Raw genomic sequence first — 26,758 nt, 5'->3', positions numbered from 1 at the left:
GCTTGTCAGAAATTCAGAGCTATTGAAATATGTTATTTAGTTCACCTAAAGATGTTGGAGTTTTATGTTGTTGACACAGTCCAAGTATTAACATTCTGAAGCTGCACTGGCAAATAGGAGGTCTACAATTAATTTAGAAAACATTAACATTAGAAATAATAAGCACGCCATTTGTAATGTACAAAGACAAGAAAACACATACATGTGGTTTAAACATAAAATAAATCTCACGTACCCCCTGCAGTACTCCAACGTACCCCTATGGGTCCGCGTACCCCCATTTGAGAACCACTGACATAAGTAACTGTCTGGGGAAGTCGTGAGGTGATGTTTTTTTGTTTGTTTTTACCTTTTCACCTGCAATGCCTTGGTAACTGTATGCAAATTAGCGCATTTTAATTAGGCCTAGTTAACGCCTAATTTGCATATCAATGTGGCGATTGTGATGACGTTATTAGATACACATTTGACTGTATTCACTTTATGTGTCTCCCCTTAAGTACAGTACATTAGCCTGCATGCCCATGATAAATTGTTTTAGCTAAACCTTGAGCTAACCCAGTGGTAATCTCAAACTTTTTCTGTCAGGCCCCCCTGTTCTGGCTCCGCCAATTATTTTGTGTGTTATAGTGACTCCTTCTGGTGACTTCCCGTACTGCATGAAGCAGTTATTTTTAGTTCCCATGTGACAGGAGACATTTCAGAATAGCATGTGTGCTCCAGCTAAGGTGGCGTCTGTTCATCCTGTGCCATCCATCATTCATAGCCCTTGAGAAGGCATTTCCTGTAAGTTTTTATGTTTCTACATTATATATCTTTACCTTGAGTGCATTATTGTGATATTTGATCCCAGCTGACATTTTGTAGTTGCTGTATATGCAATATAGCCTAAACATTGCATCTGTACTTTGGCACTGACCTAATTTCATGCCGTCTTGGATATATATCTATGTATACGTAATTATTATGTCATGTAGTTGATATTTACAATTGCTCCTGTTTCTGTATTCCTTCAGTTTCACACTGCTTGCTTAGTAAAGCTTCAAAACATCACCTCGTGGTCCTGAGTTTTACTTTGTGAGAGTGTTTATCTCGCTGGTTAACCGAGAAGGAGATTTCGGCGAGGCCAGTATACCCCCCTTTGGAGGAAAAAATAAGTCGGGCCCCCCCAACACTATAGTCAGGCTCAGTGCCAGTGGCGGTGCCAGATATTTATTTTTGAGTGCTGTGGGGTAGCTTGACGTTTCATAGAGGGCGCTCAAACATTTAAGGTTTCCCATTAATGTACCGGGCGCTACAGTGGAATTTTCTACTGCAACACTCCCTACGCATATACACAATGTACCCGCAACTGTTACAATGAAGGCTCGATAATCAGCTCACGGCATATAGGTGTAAGCAGGGGTAAAGTGCTATTTTTATAGGTGTTGTGTGGACCTCACATAGGGGGGTCTGGGGGCAAGCTCCCCCGGGAAGATTTATTTTTAAATATTGAAGTTAAAAGCATCAATCTGGTGCACTTTTGCGGCTTTCACACCAGCGCTTTTCAGTTTCTAGCTCCGAGCGGGAGCTTTTCTGGTTCAGCTCCGGTTTCCCTTTTCAGCTCCCGCTCTGTACACACCGCCCACTGGCGCCCCAGAGCTGCCCCTGCTGCGTCATGACGTCACCGTTTACATCGCTGATTTGCCCCCCAACGGCAGCCATTACGGCGCTCACAACAACAACAACAACTGCGTCGGGTCGATGATCGTGTTGCTTTTAATCACACGAAGCCAGAATAAATTGAATAATGACTTCTCTAACCTTATACTTTGCTCCAGAGTGCCGTGGTTCATTGTTTATTAATGTGTTTCTGCAGCATTTACCGACCGCTGCAGTGCTGCTCTTCCACGGGAGTTTATTCTCCCGTTAGCTCCCGGTTAGCTCACACTGCAGCGGCGGCTCTAAAGTATTCACTGTCCGACTCACACAAGCAGCTGATGCATATCCCCAGTTCCCCTTAGCCTAAGTGAATGTGTGTCAGTCTGAATTGACGCTGTTTGGTAACACAACGCTGTTATGAAAGTTTCTCTGGTATAAAACGGGTGATGTTAGCATAGCAACCGAAGCTAAACTGACTACTTGCATCCGATAGCTGCAATAATACAAAACAACACGTCTGCCTCTCTCCACAATGATCGATAACAGTGAACGGATGGTCAAAGTAAGGTACAAATAAACAGAATCACACGAAGCCTGGTTAGTGTTGCCTGACTTTATAAAGTGTGTTTATAGGCACTACTGCTTGTAGGCAGGCATAACAGTCGACCCATGGGAGGTGGGTTTAGTTTCCTGCACGCCTCGACGTAAGAGAGACGTAAGCGACGTCACCTCTTAGCTCCAAAGCTCTTGCCTCTGGACCGACAGTTTTTTGGAGCTGGAAATGAAGCGGATTCCGGAGCTAAGAGCCGGCGCCGCTGCGGTGTGAACAGGAAAACCCGGCGCTTTTCAGGCTCTAGCTCCGAGCCGGAGCTGAAAAGGCGCTGGTGTGAAAGGGGCATTTGAGAGCAACATTAAGAGATCTATGGATACCTCTCTCAGCCATGGGCGCGGGAAGGGGGGTGCTGAAGGGCGCTGCAGCACCCCCTAGCGGCAGGCAGGGGGTGCGGCGCCCCCCACTTTGGGAACCACTGAGCTAACCTATCCATTAGCTAGCCTACTTTAGTTAACTATATGTGTTATAGAGAGGCGAAGTCCCTCCTCTTCCAGGAGCCTCCATGGGACCCCGGAAGCGGAAAATTATACATTGAAGTCAATGGAGAGAGAAAAGTTATCTTTTGATCCCGTTTGAATTGTGCCACGAATGACACATAATGCTGTTTGTCAATTTAAAAGAACATTTTGCAAGTCAAAAAAATAAAAATGTGTCAAAATGTTTGTGTGTGAAACCGCTCAGTGCACTACAGGTCTCTGGTCTCGCACAATACGCGTCACCATCACAAAGATGGCCGTCACGTTAGCAAATTTCACCTGTTTCTTTCAGAATGAGGCGAAAAGTATAAAACGAGGTGAAAATCACTATAAGTCTGGGCATGTTGAGAGCTGTACATACACGAAAGGGGAGTTAGTCGGTTCTGTAAGAGCAGCGGGACCGGGGGATGTACAAATGCAGCCGCTGCAGCATTGGCAATATGTGCCATGTGGCAGATCAGCTCCACAGATGTTGAGTGCCAGTGGAGGAAGCCTGGCACTTCCAAAGTAGTCCAGCCGGTGTCTCAACTTTACCAACAGTGAGAGGAGACATACAACCCACTGGCCAGAGACATCGCCACTCAGGATGTAGACTGGTTCAGGTCTGCACTGAGGGGCGCACAGTGTGGCATGGCTTCACCTGAGCCAGAGCCGCGGCCTCAACATCAGGCCATTGTCACAGAGCTGGTGAAGGGGCATGGGGGTCGGGGGCAATTTTTGATTCAATGTGACTGAGCAGAGACCAGCAAGCTGCCATCCAGACAGCCACCGTAGGACAGCGGACAAATCCTCAGTGGCAGTTACACAGGCAGGGCAGGTTGACAGCCAACAATTTTGGTGCTGTGCTGCGGTTGGGACTTTCATCCACTCCATGCGCATCCCTCATGAAGAGGGTGCTTGGGGGGTACAACTTGGACAGAGTCATGGCTGTCAACTGGGGGGTTGTAAACAAGGCCGAAGGGGTGAAGGTTTTTGTGCAGGCCTATCGGGTGACAGTGTTCGAGTCTGGTCTCTTTGTGAGTGAGTCGGGTGTTTTGGGAGCATCACCCGATGGACTTGTGCAGCCATCTGCCCTGCTGGAGGTGAAGTGTCCACACAGCCAGAGGAACATGACCATCGCGGAGGCAGTGCAGTTACCATCCTTCTGTCTCCGTGAGTCTCTGCTACTTTGATGTGTGGACCACGAAGGAGGCGATCATCATCCCCATCCCCAAAGACCCTGCATGGCATGGAAATCTCCTCCTCCTGGAGAACTTCTTCACCCAGCATATGCTCCCTGTGTTGGCCAGTAGAGGAGGACATTTAAATAAACATACTCTTAACACCCTCGGACTCTGCGTTGTGTTCCGTATGTGTGATGGGGTGTTATGCAGAGGGGAGGAAAACAGGACACAGCAGATTGGGATTGTGGTGGAGACGCTGAGCAGTTATTTAATTGTTGCATGTAATTATTATTATACTGCGTGCTTCTTAGTTATTCCATCTTTTGCTGTAACATGGATCTGTATGTAACTCTATATTTACTTGTTATCTACCACACTTCCTTCTACATCATACACCATCATTATACATGATGGTGTATATAGGATATATATATATATATATATATATTTGTATACCTATCTGTAAATTGTATAATTTAATTTTTCGTATTTAGGATTGTTGGAAACGTCTTTTTGATCTGTCTATAAACACAAACTGAGTAAGATTGACAATAAAGTTGACTTTGAAAAATATATATATTCTTTATGAAAATAGTTGACTGTTGTCAAATGAATCCAAATGAAACGTTGGACTGAACTACAACTACACCTTTAAATCTCTACGGACTGTTTTTCAGTGGGATGGCAAGTTCCTATCTTTAAACATTTATTAGTTTTTTCTCAGAACAGATTTGATTTTCTGAAGTTAATTTAACTTTGGGGACCATGTAAGGTCATTATTAAAAGGTACAATCAATTTGTTTAGGGTTGACTAAAATAATGAAAAACATTTCATTTGGATAATTTACTGACAGAATAAGAAACTCACCTGTTCCTTTTTTATAAAGTGAAGCAGTTGAAACGATAGATTTTAGTAAACTTAAAAACAACCTTCTCCAAAAGCTATCAAGGAATATACCGAATACTTGTTTTAGAACTTTATTACATATTTTTATATAGTTTGAATGATCCATAATTGACAGAAGCTTGTGTTTACACTGACCTGTTACTCATATATTAATGTCTTTGTAACTTATTTAAACCACTACCTCACTAATTTCTTTCATTCATCACGGTTCAGTAAACTAAGTGATACATGAACCAGTTTGAAAACAGCTAAGCTCCCTTTCTCTTTTCCATGTGGAAAATGGCAGCTGCATATTCTGCTTTTCTCATCTGGCTCCCTGTCTGCTCGTCTACAATGAGAAAATTATATGATTAATTACTAATAATCATTTAAACCTGTTATTACCAATATTTCACAAATTCTTCATGTAAACCTAAGAGCACAGCTGTATGTTGAGTATGTCAACTTTGCTTGGTTCATCTTACTGGGGGGCAGCTATGCAGTTGAAGGCAGAATGAATTTATTATTGACTCAGAATGAGGCACAACTTCATGTCATACAATACATTGGCTTTATTTGTAATTGTGTAAAAAAATATGAGCATTGATTAGCAAGCAGGACCTGCAGGAACAGAGCACGGTGATGGATGGAGCTGGGAAGAGAGAAGAATAAAGGAAACAGATCAATTTTATTATCAGATATTAAAAATTCAATTTCAAAACAAGTTGCCGCTCCTACAGTTTTCTAGTGTGTAAAGATGATTTCACTTGACCTATGCACAATATCACACTCAATACATGTGTGTCTCTGGGGGGTGCATTGTGCCTTTGATGTATATAAATAATATACCATAACCAAATACTATTACGTACAGTGGAAATCAGGTTGTCAGTGTGCATGTTCCTCAGGGTCTCAGCAGTTACAGGTGAGGTAAAGGAAATAAAAGAGAAAAAGGTCAGTAACAACACTTTGAATCATTATCTCTTTTAATAATTTTCTCTCAGTAATCACTCAACTACTGTCTTTCCAACAAACAGATTGACTCACCCTTACTGTCATCACAATGAAACACGTCCAGAAGAATGTCATGCAAAGCTGCCTGCCTGCCTTCCTTCGACTCTCCCTGAACTGCCTGATCTTTTAATGTTCAATGTTAACCATTTGTGCAGATAGCATTAAGTAGAAAAGATCGCCGATGCTAATGTGCCGTTAGCCTACCTCCCGCCCCCTTAGCACCTGGTGGAGGGGGCGATAGGCTACTCTTCAAATGTTTCACAAAATACTTACCATCATGACTACTCTTACTGTTTAACATGTTGGTTTACTTCATGTTAAGGCTAATACAAATGACAAGGCAAAGTAATGTAATGTAATGCTAACTAACGTGCTCGCTACTAGCTAGGTAGCTAACTTGACTATGTTCCATGCAAAACATGTATATTACCTGATATGTTTGGTCCAACGACTCCTGGTCCTTTCATCAGACGGGAAGCGATAGAACGAGCAAGTGGTATGATCACTTTTGTGATTCCAACCTGGTACAAAGCACACAGGCATCTTATAAAAGTGAATTTATTGGAGCAATCTCTGGAGGGAATAAATCAGTTATGAGATATTCTTCTTATTCTTTGCTTTAATTGCGAGTCGCAACCAGTCTTTATCGCCTATGACTTCACTTACGCGACCCAAAAAATGGGATTTGGGATTTGTAGTCTTTCTAGTTGCGTATTTTTCATAGTCTTATATTTCAACAGTTTTACGACAAACTGTGACTTTTTTTACATGGAAATGATTGTTTAAGATTGACAAACATCATATGTGTCATTCATTCGTGGCACAATTCAAACGGGATCAAAAGATAACTTTTCTCTCTCCATTGACTTCAATGTATAATTTTCCGCTTCCGGGGTCCCATGGACCGGAAGTAGATGGGCGTGACTTCGCCTCTCTATTGTCTCTTAGCTGATTAGCTGTAAACTCGAGGCACTGGCAGTATAGTAATTTGTTCATCACCACTCACCTTCAAAAGAGAGAGCATCGGAAGTTCACAGTCTAATCTCCCGACCTGATATTTTAATTTTGTATTCAATCAATTTATTGTTGGAAAGGGAAACTGTAGTAGATATATATTCATAAAAAAAATGAAAAGGGGAAAAGAAGGGCACTTTCTCTGGAGGAAGAAAAAGGGCAGGGGCTCAAGCCCACTTTGATGTCTATCTGTGCATGTGCCTGATCGGTATGGAAGTGACCATGTCGGCAGGCCACATGATGTAGACAGACAGTCAACCTGTGTGAGACAAACCCACATTTGCACAGCGTTGCGTTCACAATACATTAAAACAAAACAAAAACCGCCAGACCAGCAGGCCAGGCCACTTAACAGGCCAGGCCTGGATCATTATATAATATTGATAGGGAAAAAGGGATGTTGTTGCTAATTTATTAAAGGTTAATCTTACCCTATCTCTTGTCTTATTGCCTTCTTTTTTTAGTTTTACATTAAGTTACAAATTAATCAATATTTTTGCTCTTACTAATTCATAGTGAACACCTTTAAGAATACACTTTTCAAATGTCAACCCTTTTGAAGCCTATTATTCATAATGAATGATAAAACCTGAAAACTTATTTAAAGGTACACGTTTTTACACTCCACTATATTGGAATATTGTATACTTTTTACTATACTCCGATCCACTTAAAATGGATTATTCCAAAAAATAAATTCAATTTTTTATACAATTAAGTTTGTTAGATTTGAAATGAGATTTCAGTAGTAGCCTACAGCAGTGATTCGAAATGGGAATATGTAAATCTTTTTTCTTTTCCAGAGCTCTTCTCTTGTAGTAACATCTTGTAGCCACAAGAGGGTAATCACATCACGTTGCAGAACTCCAAGAAAACAAGCTCGTCTTCTGATTCCATGACACACACACACCTCACACACAATCTATTCACTTTGTGTAGCACGCAACTATTTTAATTCAATAAAAGGGAGGATGGAAGTGATGTTTGGGATAAGCCATGTGTACAGCTTCTTTGTGTTTTAATCAAAAACACACATGTGCTGACTAGCAGGGGAGCATTCCCCAAAACAATAAAGCTTTGCAGTAAATGAGAGCTGACAAGAGAACGTTACCTCCACTTCTGTCTCCATGGAAACTTGCCTCACTGGTCATTCTGTGGATATGGATGCTAGACCAAGGGGGAGCAGCGCTCTGTGTGCATCCATCCACTCAGCACTTCCTGCACCCAGATTGAATGTCACACAACTGATTTAAATGTATTTCACTGAAGGGAAATTAAAGGTCTCTCTCGCACTGATGACAATATGGTTTTGGATTCACTTGTAAAATACATCTTTGGGGAAAAGAGTGTTTTTCTCAAACTGTGACATGTGATCAGACATAAAGCAGCTTTATGTCGCCATACCTTTCTTTGAGTCTCACTCTTGGTAACTGAGTGGTATGATGCCCTCTAAAGATCTACAGAATGCACACTTTTCTCCCCCCTCTTTCTTTGCAGTAGTTGCATAGCAACAGAGGAGCTGCTAGCTCCAGTTGTGTTGGTGGTGGGAGCGCACTGCACAGGGAGGCACTGGCTCCAGATTAAGCCTGTCTCGGCTTCAATTATGAATGGGCTCCCACTGCCACACAGCCCATAACATGGCACCACTCAGGCTGATAAGACATTGAGGAACTCTTTGCTACACTTCACTCTTTTACACCTGGAGTTTGACTTTAATCAGAAGTATTGAACTTCAATGATTGGAGGAAGTAAATGAATAATTAACTGGCGGAAGAGGCATGGTTATGATAAGACCCTTGTTGATGGGAATATGTGAGGTTAATGATTGGGGTCAGTCTTGAGAGCAAATTAAAGAGTCTCCAGTCTCACAAAGCCAGTAAATGGGGGTTATTGTGTGTTGCATGTTGGAGTGGTGAAAGGGAGGGAGGGGGTTAGAAAGAGTGATATGCTCTCTTGTAATCCTTGACTATATTTAACTCTGAACTTTGAGAGGAAAACGGTTAAATTGCTGCTTGTTTGCCCACATGAAGTGCACCAGTGCTGCAGTGATTAAAGAAAACTACACGCATGAAATGAACCTTTGCACATCAATAACTCACCTTGAATTATTGAAGGAAACTTTATTCTTCTCGCATGCTTCCTTGAGAAAAAAAACGAATCAAAATTTGTGATGAATTAAAAATAAATGAGGGACACTTTCAACAACAGAAAAACAATATGAATAATCCCTTTCATAGATTCTCACACAACTCGTGCAGTATACATCTGGATTATTCAGCCATACGCTCCCAACATGTAAATAAATAAACCCTTACAATAAAAAACTTTCTAATGATAGAGTCTAAAGCTTAGAAAGGTGCACTACATGTCCATGCAATCAGATTCAGAAACAGCTTTATGGCCAAGTAGGTTTACACACAAGGAATTTCCCTTGGTGTACAGTATATGGCCCATACATAAACACAGCTAAAACCTTAATAAGATGTTAATGAAATTGCTTATTTGTTATTTCATTCTTCGTTCATAGCGAAGGTTTGCGAGAAAACGTTTTTTATGTTTTTAAGGTAAGTCATTCATATGGTCATTTTGTTGGTAAAGTATTCCTTTAAATGCGTCACAGTAGTCAACATGGGTTTTATTTATCTATGATTATGGTTCAATAATCTTTTTTAAATGAATAGCCAAACTAATCTTCTGCAACTTGTATTTTTTATTATTGCAACCAACTGGAAGACAATACATCACATAAACATCATTGCAGTTTTTCAGAAAATGGAAAACAAAATAAAACAACATTTATATATTTTTTGCCACGGTATTGGACAACGTTGATATTTACATGTAGTGATGAAATAGGTCTTGAAATCATTCTTTGGCAATATGATTGCACAATAAGGAGAGAATTGAACATTAACTGAACAAAAAACAAAAAAAAACAACTACACCCGGGAGCACTCTGCATCACATCTCACAGATCAATAACAGTTTTGCATTTTGACATCTCTAACCTATGGCTTTCCAATACTCAGACAGTCACAAAAAAAAAAAGGCAGTATTGTAGATAATTTTGTCAGAGAGAGAAAAACAAAACAGAACATGAAAACGCGCATAACAAAAAAAAAAAATGGCAACTGTATATTTTAAGAGCGTTTCATTTGTATGTTTGGCAGGTTTGTAACTAACACTTGTTTTAAGGGGCTTTTTAGGCAGTGAAGTATATTTCCTTTGCTTTAATAGTATATTTGTGTGTTTTTGCAGGACTCAAAGGTCAGGAGTTCATCCCTCCTGCATGTCACCGAGTGAGTCAGAGGGGGAAAAGGTGGATTTTGTTCCCCCTCGACATGCCTCTTGCCAGCTGAACACGTTATTAGTCACCACAACAGTGGATTGTTGCCACAAATACAGCAGAGTGCTTGACCTGGGCCGCGGGAGCACTCTATGACAAATATCAGACGAGAGACGGATGGCACACAACAAGACAGTGTCTCCTTTTAGCCTTTTTTTAATATGTCGGCATGGATACCATACAAATGCGAAGCCAGTGATGCATGCTACAGGTGGCAAAAGATTGTACCGGAGGATGGGACATGCATTTGTTTGCCTGCTTGGCTCGCTGACTATCACTCGACAAAGAAAACAAAATAAAACTTGTGACTGCTGCTACAACCAAAACCCAGCCTGATTTTATCCTGAAAAGCTGCAAGTGGAGGGGATTCAATACTTTATGCATTACTGTTTACGGAATAATAGAGTGGTGCAGGAATGAGTCCTTAAACCCAGGATTGAGTTCGCATTTTTGATTCCCTCGTTTGGAAGTTAACGTCTTTTTGGACGCCTAAAATAAGATCTGTGGTGAACACAAGCTTAAGAGATGTTCAGGTTGTGTTTTACGACATCAAATAAGTCAGAAAAAACCCCACTGGTATCGTAAAAATTGCGATTTCTTTAAAACAAAAAACTACAAATCGTCATCAGGTCGAACGTTAGCCGCCGTTAGCTTAGCGGTAGTGAAGTCATGCGAGCGTGATGTAGTTTTCTTTATAGCATAACGTTGGCATTTTACTTAATTTATGCTGTAAAAATCATCAAAGGGGTGTTAATTTGTAGAGATAATACTGCTCAACAAAAAGTATACATTTCATAAATGTGTGTTTGCCACAGATCATATTTTCTGCAATATTCCACAATCCAATGGAAAATTCCTATTGTTTTTTGTCGAGGGAGCCCTTGCTATGCTAACTTCCCGGTCGGCCTACAGAAATACGTCATCACCGCACCACTCTATGGCAGTGTGGTATTTATATCACTTCTGATGCAAAAATGTCAAAGCCCCCAACTGACCCTTGTGGATTTCCATGATATTGTCTTGTAGATTGGCAAAATATATTTAAATAAACACCTCCAGACAGAGCTCTTGAGATAAATATGTATACAAGCTTGACATCCACAAGTGATTCCTTTAATCAAAGGGTACAATACTGTTTGTAAATAAAAAAAACGATGCCATCTCCTACATTCCTCTTTCTTTTCAACACCTACGTTTGGAGATATGAGGTTCTTTCAAAGTTTCCCATGCCCGTCCGATCCAAACATTTACACTGACTATGCCGATGGGAAAATAAGGACACATGTACATTTACACACAATACTGTTATAAATAAAGACGTGAAACGTTCTGACATGTCGGGGGGGACATGACGACAGAGGTACTGAGGGCAGGCAGGCAGGCAGGCACAATGTTAAAGGGTGTGTGTTCCTGGGCACACAAACAAACTCACACACTCTACAGATGTGTTCTGAAATAACACTGGGGTTAACATTGAACACCTAAAAATCACTGTACAGGCAGAAGAAGACGGAAGCCCACCCCTAAGAGGTGATCCAGCTGGCCTACAGAGCCTGAACCCGAAGCCCGAGAGGTGCAGAGTGATCCCCCCCGCTCCTCCCTGAAGACGTGTCTTTGAAAGCCCGCTCAGAGGAAAAATAGAACCCAAAAAGATTCAAACTAAACAAAAAACAAACAAAATAAATCCATTATAATCACGGGTATAAGAATTGGCGGCAAAACTTTTTTTCTTTCCTCTAGGATCAAGGTTTATATGAAAATAAGTCATGCTTCATGCTAAATACATTGTTTATCTTACATGATTTTTGAATAAAAAAGATTTGCTTTTTATCTTATTTACAAGCACCCATGCAATATAACTGAGAAAGTCCTGCAGGTCAAATTGCTTCAATTAAGAAAGGAAAAAAATAAAATATTTTCTAACCTTTTTACAGAGTTGCCCGCGTGGGACAAATTGCTTATATCTTTATGAGGGAAGAGTGAGGGTAAACAGACACAAACAGAAATCTAAAAACCCACAGTTCATGTATATAGTTTCTTTGACATTGTCAAATGAATAGGAAGGTGGTTGTAGCTAACTGGTAGCTACCATATCTATACCAAGTGTCTACGTCTATGGACAGAAGTACTGGGGAAGATTCAGGGACGTTTTACATTATGCAACAACAACAACAAAATGAAGGAGATATTGCCTCAGACCCGGCACACTATCCATCTCTATGGTGATAAACATGACCATTTTTTTTCTCATTTTAAAATATCTATTCTTAAATACTATGAGTGCTCTTGAAATAAACCCCATGATGCTTCTATTATAAGTGGTGTTAAATAATCTTAAGTGCATGAATATATATCACATTGGGTTTTACAATTATTTTTGACGCTTGAGGTCGTCCTCCCTTAGCTCTTCTTTACCGCTATGCCTTCTTTATATTTTTTCATTTTTTGTCAGCTGTCGTAATCGGCTACATGAAGCAACCTGGTCGCTTTATCTTTGGCACAGTCTCACATTTGTGCTCATGGATGTCGGAGAAGTGATGCGAGCGAGCGTCCCGGGGAAGAGCGCCAAGTCTCGTTTTTGAAAAAGGCTCCGCTGCCGTCGTCTTTTTTTGCTGGCATCACTGCGAAATTGCTACAGATTCACATAGAAACAAACAGGTAAGACAAACAGCCATCCTTTGTGTTCGTGCACTGCGCGCTCCTCAATGTGATTTGGTTTTGTCGCGTCGTCCAAATTAGTGACAAAACATGCGTTGTTGTGTTTTTTTGTATGGCTTTCATCCCCTTTTTAAACAACGAAAACAACAGAGACACATGAGAAAGACCCATCGATGTTAGTGTTGCTGAACATGTAGGAAAACATAGATTTTTGATATTGCCACAAATAAGTAGGATTCACCTAATGCCCTGCAGATAGATAGAGGGAGATGAGACGTGTCCGTAGAGACTAATGCTGTAGTTACCTGTTGACCTATTTGTGTACGTGTGTTCATGTGTGTGTGTGTAGCGTCCATTTTGCGTGACTACGTGTGTGTTAGTTTCTCAGGGCCTCTTTCTGCTCCTTCTGGCCCTTGGCGGTGCGGTTTGTGATGTTGTTGAGGCAGGCTCGGACCCCCGCCAGGTGGAGCAGAGACCCTGCCGCCTCCTTCATCTCCTCGTCGTCGCTCTCCGGCGGCTTCTCCACCGCCGCCGCGCGCCGCTTCTTCAGGGGCAGCGTGTCGCTAATGCACCTCGCTCGGTTTTTGGTCCACAAACTGCTCCCTGCCAGAGTCCCAGCGCCCGGCCCCGAGCTACGTCTCTGTCCGCGCAGGGACTGCTGGGAAATGTAGTTAGCAGCGGCGGCGGCGGAGGTGATGTGAGAATCTAACGGGATCTCCCGGGGCTCGGGTTTGACGTCCGATTGGATCTCCACTGCGATGATGTCGTCGTCGTCGTCCATCTCGGAGGAAGGGGAGCAAAGCCTGCTGGGGGATTTGGCGGTGCTGTAAGTGTGGTCGTCCTGGAGGTCCTCGCTGCAGAGCGGCGGGGAGTAGCGGGACGGGCTGTCCTGTCCTCGGCTTAGATAATCTCCCAGGGATGATCTGTATGAGGCAAGGACAGGAGAAAGTGTTACTGCCAGCCAGGTGGCCCGCTGCACCCCCCCACTCCACCGAGGCTCTGCATTTGGCTGCAAAGCAAAAAGAATCCATGTGATAATCTATCAAACTCAAATAGCCCCTAGGGCCTAATGTGCATATTTTTCAGGTCAGATTCAAACCTACGAAAAAAAGAGTCAGCCTTCCCTTTTTTTTCTTTTTGGTGAAATGACTCATTCTCAGATTGCCACCTATGCATTTTCCTCATGACACTGTGCATTTTGAGCATGCTCCCTGAGGTGCTGAAACACGCTGAGCACATGAAGAAGCTTTTGAAGTGAGGATGATGATTCTGCAGCCGTTTAACCGCTATGCGCTTTGCATCAGCCGCCGCATTACAGTGCAGCACATGTTGTTGCTCCTGTGGTCAGGAGACACTTTGCTCTGTACGGAGTGAAAGGACAGGGGTGTTCTCTGACAAGCCATACATCTAAAAGGAGCTTCTGCAGCCTGCCCTGTACCCCTGGACATTTCCCCCCACCCTCAGAATAAGAGTTAGCATATTAATATCTTATAAGAAAAACAAGCACCCTTTACAGTGATCAAATATTCACTGCATACCTTTAGTGAGACTTTGGCTATGTTTAATTCATTGTGCGGTGCAGGCCATCACACTCTTGTGCTGCTATGATGGATGTGCATGTCCAAGCATGCTCCGAATGTTCTTTGAATCACGAGTCCTCTCCCTCTAATAAACCTGTTTGTGTGTGTTTTTGTGTGAGACCGTTATATAAAACACACCTGGATGAATTGTCTGGAACAGCCAGGAGCGTGTGAATGCCTCTGACTTTTGGACATAATAAAGATGTAATTATGTAAACTCTCCGTGGAAAGTTTTTGGTGCGAGGTCTGGTTTGTGTACGCGTGCATATTTGTGTTTATTTGAGAGCTACTCTGTGTGAGCTTGTGGGTGTGCCTGTATTTGACGGAACACTTTAAAGGGGCCCTATTATACTTTTCTCCTGTAGTGTGTTATATAGGTTTGTGTAGTTGTAAATGATCTGCAAAGGCTAAAATCCTAAAGTTCCCTCTAGAGGGAGTTTCTCACCCACACACTCCCTCCCCTGCCTGAGAAGCCTCCATTTGACTCCTTTGTTTACTTCTGTAACATAATGGGAGGCTGTGGCTCAGTGGGTAGTGTGCTGGACTTCGAATAAGGGGATAGCAAGTTCGAGTCCCACTGCAGTCAGCATATCGTTGTGTCCCTGAGACACTTCACCCCAAATGGCTTCTGTGGGATTGCCCACAGTACTGAATGTATGTAAGTCGCTTTGGATAAGAGCGTCTAACAAATGACATGTAATGTAATAATGACATCACTACGTAACACCTGTGCTTCTAATGGTTAGCACTCGAAAGCAATTTAAGTGGTAGGCTAAGGGGCGGGACAGCTCTAAGCATTTAACAAATCACAACACAGCCGGCTAGCTAACCAATCAGAGCAGACTGGGCTCTGGTTTCAGACAGAGGGTGAAAGTAGGGAGCAGTATGTTTAATCAAGTAGAGGATCTGAGTACTTTTTCCACCTCTGATAATACAGGAAACAGGAGAAAAGTAAACCCACCTTATGGCTGAGGTTCTGCTCCCCACAGGGCTTACAGGTAGGGGTCTTATCACAGGGAAGAATGCCTGGCTACGGATACGGGCGCCATTTTGGATCACACCACGGGGAACTAAAAGAGAGAGAAAAAAGCACTTGTTAGAAGTTATACACACAGATAAAACCACAAATCACATGCAACACAAACATCAGTTTCAAAGTAGGAAGGAAAGATTCTTCAAGACCCGATCGGACCAAGACTCCGGGAGCAGCTCAATGAGACTTCACTGGCTGACTGAGGAGGCCAACAGGCCAATATTGATGAGCAAGGCAAGGTTAAATTGAGCGGGAAAGCGTCATAAATGAGTTAAGGCCACTGCGAATCATTCAATTACCAACGACCGCTGGGCTCGGCTGAGTCCGGCCTGTCTGAGGCTGTGGACTGAGCAGCAGGCAGCGAGAAGTTAAAGGGCGATACCGCACCTTTGAAAATGTGCAAGAAATTACACATTTGTCTTTGAAACTTGGATAAAACTCATACAATGACATTTTTTTAGTGAGCCACATACACTACTCCAAATTCAAAATGTATACCTTTATTAGTCGTATTTGAGTAAGATTCTTTCCAATGTTTATTATTTTCTCGATTTCCATACGATGCGATTTGAATAGGTAAAAAACACAACATTACAATCAATGAGGACAATATGTTTAAGAATTGTTAACCTAAATTAAACCTGAGATTAAGATTGTCAGAACAAAGTAAAGTCTAAGGAGCCCAAAATCATCAATCAAAACCCCAAAATGTTTAGTTGAATAACATTGAGAGGCCAGAGAAATGGGGGCATTTTTCCTGAAAGAAAATGACTGAAACGGGTAATCAATTATTACAATTCTTGCCGGCTATTAATTTCGAGTCAAATAATTGCTTTAGCCCTAATTAGGTACACCATTTCCCTTTACCTCTATCAATGACACTCTGACTTGAAGGTGAACAAGATATGAATTAGAAATGCATCTGTATAAATCAGTCCGACAGCTTACTAAGAATGACAGAAAAAGACAGATTTGTGACAGAAACAGTTCCCAGGAGCACAGTGGGCTCCATCATTAAGACATTTCCAGAAATGGTCCATCTGGTCAACACTTACCAGGCAGAAATGGCCTTGGTCAGGGAGCAAAAAGGAGAATAAATGGTCTAATGGCCTTGGTAACAAATTGTCAAGGAAACTGGAGAATCTACCAGAAGGACAACTCTCCAGTACTCCATCTAAGAGCCATTTCACTCTGCGGAATGAACAAGCATATGGCAACCCACCTGGAGTTTACCAAATAGTGCTTTCTCTGATCTAATGAGACAGAAATTGAGTCCTCGGGTCTGAAATTTCAACCGGGAAAAAACACGTACTGCTTATCACCTGGTGTCACTACGCTGCATAGCACGACTTTGGCTCCATCATATAAAACACAGCCGAGTACAAACAGGCCCTCGAAGAAAAATGCAGAGAACTGGGATTTGCCTTCCAGCAACACAACACCCCGAAGCACACATCCAGGATAATGGACTGGCTTTGGAACAAATCCCTGAATGTCCTTGAGTATCCCCACCCAAAGCCTGGACTTGAAGCCATTTGAAAATCTGTGGGGAGACCTGAGGATCGCAGTGCAGCAACACTCCTAATCCAATCAGACAGCTGGTAGACGCAGGATTTACAGCTGTAGTCCCTTGTAAATGTATTCTGCATACTGTAGTGACATTTCAGTTTGGATTTTTAATACATCTGCACCTAAGGAATAGATCGACTTACTGGCTATGGCGAGAAGATAGATACCACTCTTGTGTGTGTATGCTAAACAACAAGCTAGAGGTAGCAGCCAGTTATCTTAGCTTAGCATAAGACAGGAAAAGGTGGTATGTGTCACTTCTACACCTTTTTCACAGATTAAACAAACAAGATATAATGTGTTTATTAGTCAGCTCTTAGTGTGCCTGGATACATAATTTTGATATATTTGGACAAAGCCAGGATAGTTTCCACAGACTCCCATCCTTATGCTAAGCTAAGCTAACAGGCTGCTAGCTGAAGCCTCATATGCGCTTTACAGTCATGGCATGAGTGGTGTCAATCTTCTCATCCAACTCTCAGCAAGCTAGTGAATAAACTTATTTTCCAAAATGTCCTACATTTTTTTTAACATTTGTATGTTTTCACTATTTCATAATGAATAAGGATTATGAGTGAATAAAAAACATTTTAATAATTCAACTTGTGATGCCATAAAGATTTAAAATCAACTTGACATGGAATGAATTTAACCTTCCATTGTGTCCAGGGGGATTTCTGATGACAGTGGAACATCTTTCTGGTTCAGAACTGTCTCAGTATTAAAAAAAGAATAACCCTTTTAAGCACCATCAGATAATAGCTTTTTTTTTATTCAGCTTTATATTTTCCATCAAGGTCAAAGTCATGACTCCCTGACCATTTTAAAAAAATAGGGGAGAAGGGAGATCTATGTGGATGCTTTCAACTCTGCAACAGCTGCAAATCTATATCTATATCTTTATTGTCTGTGTTGCAGAGGAGAAGAGAGGTGAAAAGGAGAGTGCGTGTGTTCATCTGAGCCAAAAGCTCTCATTACTCAGGGTCGGCGAATCACCACCACCGCCATCCCAGCTCAGTAAAACAGCTGTCATTTTCATCTCGGGGGTCAGTTTGAATTTTGCACATGACGACCTGCCGTTTGCTTATTCTGCAGCAGAAGCAATATTTAACTATAGCTGAATAAACTGTAGCTTGAGTTCTATTTTTATAAAACGTGGTGCAGTGATGATGTATTTTTTAGGTGGCCCCGGAAGTAGGGGATTTTCCCCTTGGTTTTTGGAATATAGCATAAAATAAGATATGTGGCAAACACAAGTTGATGATATTGACACATTTGTCCAGAAGGATAATCGCCGCATATTAAAATATTTTTATAACAGTTGAAGCGTAAATGCCGGAAGTAAAAAGTGAACGTTTGGCTATAAACAATATACATCACAGTCGCATCACTTTGCAACACTGCTAAGCTAACGGCAGCTAACGTTTGACATGATGATATTTAGTAGTCTTATTTAGTCACTTGTTTGCAACCACCTTTTTGTGACATATAGGAGCTTCAGATATTAAGAAAAAGGTCTGTTTACTGACATTTTTCATCTTTAAAAAAGTGCCTATATTACCCACGGAAATTTTTTACAGGTATATAAACCAAAAACCTGTTGAAAAAAAAATTCACTTTGAGATGAGGGAAGTCATTCCTGCACCACTCTATTCATGATTGATGTTACGAGGATACATGTAATTCACCCCAGGAACCGCAAGCTCATTAAAACATACAAGTTGTCCCGCGAGGGCCCCCGGAAAACACTCCCACAACGTGTATTTCTTCCAACGGAGCGGATGAGATATGACGGTTGTGTTTGTCGTTTGTTATAGTCGGTGTGTTGCTGTAGCCTTTCAGCCTTTCCCCTGGCCGGCTGTGTCCACAGTAATCTTATTGACTCCAGTTAGTGCGGCCCGGCCCCTGATATCTCCAGCTCTGCTCTCCATAACCTTATAAGTAGGTCCCTGCACAGAGTCTCTTTTGTAATCTTGATAACTCGCTGCATGGCCGTGTGTGTGTGTATGTGTGTGGACAGTGCATTAGGTCTCCCCGGGTTGATGTGCCTCCCGCCCCTGCTTCCCCACCTCGCTCCAGTCAGGCTTTGGGTTGCCATAGCAACGGCTCCCCTTCCACATGCCACAGAGTAGTAGATCATGCATCAGCAGAGAAAGTGATAGAGAGAAGCAGAGAGAAAAGAAAAGGGGGAAAGGAAATACCGAGCTCTGTTTGACATGGCCTCTCATAGCTCAGCGACACACTCCTGAGCGCCACTGTTTACCCTAGACACACACACACACCTAGCGCAAGCAACTCTCCTCTTGTGTGCGTGTTTTAGATCTCCACCTCCTCACGTTCGATTTTTCTCAGCAAAGCCCTTCTCTTTGTCTTTCTAATTCCGTCCCCTCCTGTTGATTTCCTCCCCTTCCTCCTCCATCCATCTCGCTTCCATCCCATGTACAGTGGTGACTCATCTTTCCTACTGAGTCATGAACGCCGGGCCCCGCAGGTGAAAAGCCTGGGACATATGCTAAGGAGATGAGGTGACAAACTAAATGTGGGGGGCGTGGGGGGGTAGCAAAGACCGTCCTCACTCACTGAGATTGAGCTATACATTTTACAAGCTGAAAGCAAGGAAAAACAACAACATTCGGCTCTGAAAGCGGGGCGCACTGAGGGAAGGGAATTTAAATACAGAAGAGGAGCGGTGTCTGTCCGCTTCTCCGTCTTTTTGTTTCCTGGAGAGAAAATATCCTCTAGGTTGTCTTCCCATGTCTGGTCAGCTGCTCTGCCTTTCTGTCTGCTTCCTACGTCTTCGTCTGCCTGTTTTCCTCAGAACCCCCGCCCCCTCCTCTCTGCTCTCCTGTTAAATTAGTTCCACATGGCCCTGGAGGCTGCAGTCTCCTCTCAGGCCGGCAGAGGAGCGGAGCAGACAGGCACACAAACACACTCGGTTTAAAGTTCAAAGGTCACTCCCAGCAGAGAGACACAAGTGGCCTCTCTCTCAGTGAAACACCCCCCTCATCCCCCCCACCCACCTGTTTATCTGCCGTGTTGAACAGAGTACAGTCTGAGGGCAGGATGTCTACTGACTGGCTGCAGATTAGCTGGAGGGCTAACTGGCTCATCAATTTTGACACTCCAGCTGAGTGTCTAAGAGGCAGGCTGACTGACATGTGCAATGATTTAGGGGAATGGGGGGGGGGGGGGGGGAATAAAAGCAACACTTAATTAAGCAACACTTAAGTAAGCTAACGTAAAACAACTTTTTAACAGGGTTACAAACATGGGTCATATAAGGCTGAACTATGGATGTATTGTATATAGGGACTAATTGGAAGGGTGCCTTGTTCATTCAAATGAAGTTGGCACATGAAGCCAAAATGGACTGAATGATTTATTTATTTTTTAATCTGTCAACGAATCCCCGCCTCTAATCTGCTCCGTTTAGATTTAGCTAAAAATATATATATACGCTGATTTTCCTCACTTTATGTTGCATTGTCCAGAGTGAAGTATTTTGCAAACAGAGAAACACTAGTTTTGTTGATTATATTTTGTATCATTATTCTAAATCTTAGTAGTGTAAATTAAAGTGGACTAGACCAGTGGTTCCCAAACTTTTTGTGCCCAAGGCACACCAAAGGACAAGTACAAATCTCAAGGCACACCTATTGTGCAAAATAGCCCTTATAACACGTGTTATCACTCATATCATGTAAAATATCTGTAAATGTGCATAATTATTTACTAATGCCAAATAAAATGTGACAAAGACAACTATATTACTCATGAAATATTTATTAACGAAATATTTCAGAAATTAATTTGAAACTGTATCAAATTAGGCTTCATCAAAGCAGCAACACACTCATTTAAACCAGACAGGTCACAACATTAAAAATGAGGCAAAGGAAACTCAGCACAGAGAACTGTCAATGCAAGGAAGCTGCATTGTCCATGGTCCTGCACTACAAATTATAAATGTAACATTTCAGCAATCAGCAGTGAAACATGTGCTATTGTAAATATTTTGCTGACTTACAAATTAGTGAGATACATGTGCCTGTTGGGGTGCGCAGATTTTTTTAATCCTTGGTGGCACTGAGGAGAGGGCCACTCGCAAGTCCTGTTCAACAGAGAGCCGTGACCTCCTGTTGTTCTTCATGTAAATCAGAGTAGAGAACGCCAACTCCAGAGATGGGGTCGTTACTAAACAAATGTAATATATTACATATTACTTTAAAAAAAGTAATATATTATACTACTTCGTTACTATCTATATAAAGTAACTCGTTACTTTACTCGTTACTTTACTCGTTACTTTACTCGTTACTTTACTCGCCGAGCACGTACGAACTGCGCATGCGTGAGTGGCAATAATTTTCCTTACCAGCAGGCGGCGGTAGTGTGTATTTGTCATTCAAAACCATAGACTGTATATATAAAAACTGTTGTCTGTTCAAAACAGACAACAACCGGAAGACAGAGAAGAAGAACAGACTACGTGATATAAACAAACAACAAATAACGTGTGCGTTAGCTTCACCTTAGCATGTGTTCTTTGCAGGTGTTTGACGTGGTGTTTCCAGCAGTGGATAACAGCTGCTGGCCTGGACACAGTTTGCACCTCACCGTCACATTCCTGTCTATTCTTCGGATGAACTCAAAATAATGGGCATACCTCCAGCCCTCGAAAGTTATCGCTGACTCAGCCATGTTTATGCAGCACTGCACGTGGAGATGTGGACGCACAAGTCACGCAGATTACGTACATATAAACCTACAAAGTACTGATATAGTAAATTCAAAAGTAATTATTTTTATGTAGTATTGCAATAATAACGTATGGTTGTCACAAAATCCCACGGCACACCCGGACTTGCCTCACGGCACACCGTTTGGGAACCACTGGACTAGACGTATAAAGAAACTTAAAAGGGAAAAAAGGAAATGAATATGCTCAGTAGCTGAAAATGTTATTTAAGTACTAGAGTAAATGTACGTAGTTACTGACCACCACTGCCAGCAGGAAACCTGCTACTACATCACAACTGGTTAACTTCTTTTTTTCTATTGATACAATTTTCCAGTATTTATGGAACACTTTCATTTGATTTCTGAGTCTATTCCCCTAACCTATTTAAAAAAAATCTAATATTTGACCTCCTGTTTGAGCTGAGTTGATTTGGGCTCCTTTGATATCTCAAATGTGCCTGGAAAATCTAAAAGGGAAAATGAAAATGATTTTACCCGTGAAGTTGAGTTTTCTCCTCACGATGTGTTTTCATCTGCCAGTAACTGTAGCACTGGACCTGAATGCCATAGAGTTGAATGCAGATATAAGGTTCTTGTAGGTATTTCAGTTCATTTAGACTCTGTACTTTCCTACATGTTATGGTTTAAATGGGGGTTGCACGGCTTGGAAAAATGACTAATTGTGATTCTTTTATTGATATTGACTGCATTTGCGATATGATTTGCATAATATAGGGAATAATCTATTTGAAACATAATTGACATTATCATTTAAAAAGTGATAGAAAATTAACTTTTTATCAAAGAGGATCGTTTGTAGGCCGAAAGCACCTCAATACGTGATTCAAATATGTTCACATATTTTGCCTTAACTGAAACGTTAACTTTAATTAACTGTATTATGCCAACAGATTCCACATACTTGTATTAGGTCCGTTGAAAGCAATAATATTACGTTTAAATAAAACAATATAAGGTTCAACTTAATATTTTGCTTTCAACTAACCTAATACAAGCGAGTGGAATATGTTGACGTTTAATTAAAGTCAATGTAATAGTTATTTCAGTGTAGTGTGCAAACTGCATTTTGCACTAATCCATAATGCGATACAACTTTGATTGATTGTGAAATTAATTGTGCCATAGGTATAATACTGGATTGTTGTTACTGATGCATTAACATCCAAGCAGTATTCTACTGTGGCTACTGGCACATTTTAAAACTTGTGGGAAGTTTGACTTTTTGTAGAAAAATGTATTGTATCAAATCAAATCAAGTTTTATTTATAAAGCACATTTAAAAGCGATTTTTGGTCGAGCCAAAGTGCTGTACATGTAATAAAAACACATTACTACAATCACAATAAAAGACAATAATTTACAACATAAATATAAAAAACAAAAACACAGGGAATAGTCAGGTGTCATGTTCCGCTCTGACTAGAAGGCCAGGGAGAAGAAATTAGTTTTTAGTGTTCATTTAAAAACCCCTAGGGTCTGGGCCGACCTCACATGGAGGGGCAGAGTGTTCCAGAGCCTGGGGCCAGCTGCTGCGAAGGCTCAGTGCCCTGGTCTTGGGCACTGCCAGCAAGGCTCTGCCTGGGGTGTGGCGATGGAGGAGTTCGGCTATATTGGCAGGATCCAGCCCATTTAGGGCTTTGAAAACAAATAAAATGATTTTAAAATCAATTCGGAACCAAATTGGAAGCCAGTGTAGGGGTGATGTGGGCACGCTTTTTGTGGCCAGTCAGAAGACGTGCAGCTGCATTCTGAACTAGCTGCAGGCGTCTATTGAGGCCTGGTCCATACCCACATACAGAGCATTGCAGTAATCCAGTCTCGAGGTAACAAAGGCGTTAATAACCCTTTCTAGGTCTTTAAAAGATAAAAAACGACTTGGTCTTAGCCAATAGTCTTATTTAAAAAAAAAAAAGCAGGAATTGACTACGGTGCTGACCGGCTTGTCGAATTTATAAGTGCTAGTGAAGGTCACTCCAAGGTTCATGACGGAGGGGAGGATGTTTTTATTGAGAGAGCCCAGAATATCAACCAGAGAGGTTGGAGTCCAAAAAAGATGACCTCTGTCTTGCTCTCGTTGAGGCATTGTATAGTAATATGATGCTTACAAGATCAATTCATAACAGTGGCGTATGCATAAAGGAGCATACTGAAATACTCTAGTAAGTACATTCAAATGTACTTCTCAAAACTGCCCGTTCAAAACATTTGTTGTTATAAGGTCTTATTTGTATTAACAATACATTAACTACTGCTATCTAGCTGCAAAAACAAAAAGCACCAAAGCCCAACCTTAATATTCAGACTTTCCTGTTCTGTTAGTTTCAAAGGAGTATCATTTTCAAATGTGACTCAAGAGAAGCAGGAACTCAAAGCGGCTGTGCTGTGCTGATATGCTGCAATCAAACATTTAGAAAAATGTTTCTATTAACTTGGAAACAGCCCACCTCTACAGTTGACAGGTTAATAAAGTTTGTAAATGAACGCATAGGGCTTCTTTTTTAAATTACAGCAGGTACTTGAATAAAAGAGAAACACTTGGGAGAGATCCTGTATAATCTAGAGCTCCTGAATGATGAACTCTGGGCGGATGGTAAGGATTAAGGACGCAGCTGCTAGGCCACAGGGAGAGGCACATCTCACCCACCCCGGCTCTGAGAGCTCTGGGAACGGGAGATGGAAGTAATAACGGAGGCACTAACAGCCCCGAACTCTTCCTGACAGCCCCCCCCCCCCCCCCCTCATCTTTTTCCTTGTCTTTGCCTCTGGCTGTCTGACACAACTTTCTTTCTTTCTTTCTTCCCCCTCGCTGCCTATGAATGTCACACCCGGCCATTCCGCACCCTTTCAAAAACACGTTTAAAAAAGTTTCCCCCGTGCTCTCCCTCCGCCTATCTTTCTCTCTGTCCCGCTCAGACGCATCACTCTCACATCGTCTAGAGGGAGTCCAGGTTTCCAGACACTCCTCACTATCCTCGGCTCCTTGACCATTACTACTCCATTATCAGCGGCGATGGAGGGCGCGCCACAGACGCCTAATGTATCCATTTCCCCCTCCATTTAGAACTCGGCAGCCCAGTGAGCTCCTGGAGTGCTCCCTGATTGGGATTGAATGTCCATTTAAACTGCCGTCCAGCCACCAGGGAGGAGGCAGGGGGGGGGGGAGGAGAGGAATAATGGGAAATACAGGGAGAAGGAGGCGTACAGGAGTAAAAGTGTTGAATGAGGAAAGGAGGCAAGGGGATTGGCTGATTTGAATCAGTTTTCTCCCCCTTTCTTTTCTTTCCCTCACTTGCTGTGTCTCCATCACTTCTTTTTAAGTTTCAGACACGCCTCAGTCGGAAAAAAAGCTCTCCTCCTCTGGCGCCGAGCCAAGTGTCAGAACTCAGCACTCGGTATTCTCAAGGTGCGCTTCTAAAAAGAGGGATTTGGAATTGAGATGATGAGAGTTGGCATATCCGTAGAGAGTGGAAGGGAAGGGAGGGAGGAAGAGGGTGAGACAGACAGAGAGAGAAAGAAATAAAACAGAAGAGGCAGGAGATCACACACACACGTGTGCAGTACAAGACTTGAGGTGAAACCGTACCTTGTAGGAGAACTCCTCCGTTCTTTCTGAAGAGGGGACTTCCCGACCACAATGGAGGACTAGAAAAGAAGAAGAAGGGATAAGGAGGGCAGGGAGGGGAGAGAAACAGATAAAACTGGTCAACCATTTGATCATGTTGCAGCAGTCAAAGCAGCCCGGCGGGCTTCATCACGAGGCAGATAGCAAGGCAGGAATCTGAGCCCATAAGCCAGAGCTTCTGATTACAGTGATTAGATTCCCGGGTGTCCCACTGTTGCCATTATTCCCTGTGATTACCTCGGAGAATTACAGCCTCGCCGCTGTAGTCCATGGGGGTAATTTCTCATGACAAACCCCCACCGCCCGCCACTAGTCCATTCACACACATGAACACAGAAGGAAAAAAAACCTCGTGTAAAACACACACACACATTTAACACTCGTGTCGCGAGTTTAAGACAGACACACGCGCCGAGGAACACGCACTCACTTTAGGTGATCATTGCACCACTAATGAGGGAGGTAATGACGGCATTTCTCACGGAGGCATCTTCACTCATACGAGCACACACACACACACACACACACACACACACACACACACACACACACACACACACACACACACACACACACACACACACACACACACACACACACACACACACACACACACACACACACACACACACACACACACACACAGCAGAGTCAGAGAGAGCCAAGCTGACGTCACCCCATTCGCTCAATGTCAATCCGCAGGAACGTTAGCTAATGGAGGCGAAACACATTATTCTGTGATGTGACGTTTTCTTATTGATTTGAGTAATCCTATACATTTTGAGCATATTAAACACGGTTTGTTAAATACCAATTGTTTTATTCAAATGTCACAAATTGTCCGAAGTGCAACATGAGCCATAGCTGTCATGTATAGTGTATAAAAAAACGCAATTACTGGGGCTTACGTGAAAACAGGTCAAGGTCATGGCTTTGCGCCCTAAACATTATAAGTTACAACACAGAGCCTGTTCTGCTAGAGGATTAAACATTGCCTCTGTGTCTATTAGCAAGCAACTGAGCAGATAATAAGCATATAGTGTACGATATATTTAGGGGAGCTGAGTCCCAGAACTTTCACATTGAAAAATGATTGCACAACACACCCACACACCCACACCCACCCACACACACACACACACACACACACACACACCACACACACACACACACACACACACACACACACACACACACACACACACACACACACACACACACACACACCACACACACACACACACACACACACACACACACACACACACACACACACACACACACACACACACACACACACACACACACGAGAAGACAATGGATACAGTTCTGCTGGTGGATCCATTATTTTTAAAAGGAGGAAGATGGAGGGATAGAGGAAA

The 26,758-nt window shown here is 42.3% G+C and overlaps 1 protein-coding gene across 2 annotated transcripts in view; it reads right to left on the bottom strand.

Annotated features, from left to right (window-relative positions):
* Positions 1-9,499: 9,499 nt before the first annotated feature.
* ches1 (checkpoint suppressor 1) overlaps positions 9,500-26,758 on the bottom strand; it is a 69,940-nt gene continuing 52,681 nt past the window's right edge. For both annotated transcript variants that reach the window (XM_034075805.2, XM_034075806.2), the window contains exons 4-6: positions 25,338-25,396; positions 15,353-15,461; positions 9,500-13,734 (exon numbers count right to left, since the gene is read on the bottom strand). In XM_034075805.2, coding sequence (XP_033931696.1) covers positions 13,188-13,734; positions 15,353-15,461; positions 25,338-25,396 — 715 coding nt within the window. In that variant the 3' untranslated portion in view covers positions 9,500-13,187. The remainder of the gene's footprint in view (positions 13,735-15,352; positions 15,462-25,337; positions 25,397-26,758) is intronic.

The sequence above is a fragment of the Pseudochaenichthys georgianus genome, chromosome 24 (assembly GCF_902827115.2).
Source record: "Pseudochaenichthys georgianus chromosome 24, fPseGeo1.2, whole genome shotgun sequence".
Lineage (NCBI taxonomy): Eukaryota > Metazoa > Chordata > Actinopteri > Perciformes > Channichthyidae > Pseudochaenichthys > Pseudochaenichthys georgianus.
The sequence above is the reverse complement of the archived record's forward strand: the minus strand, read 5'-3'. Positions and strand labels throughout refer to the sequence as shown.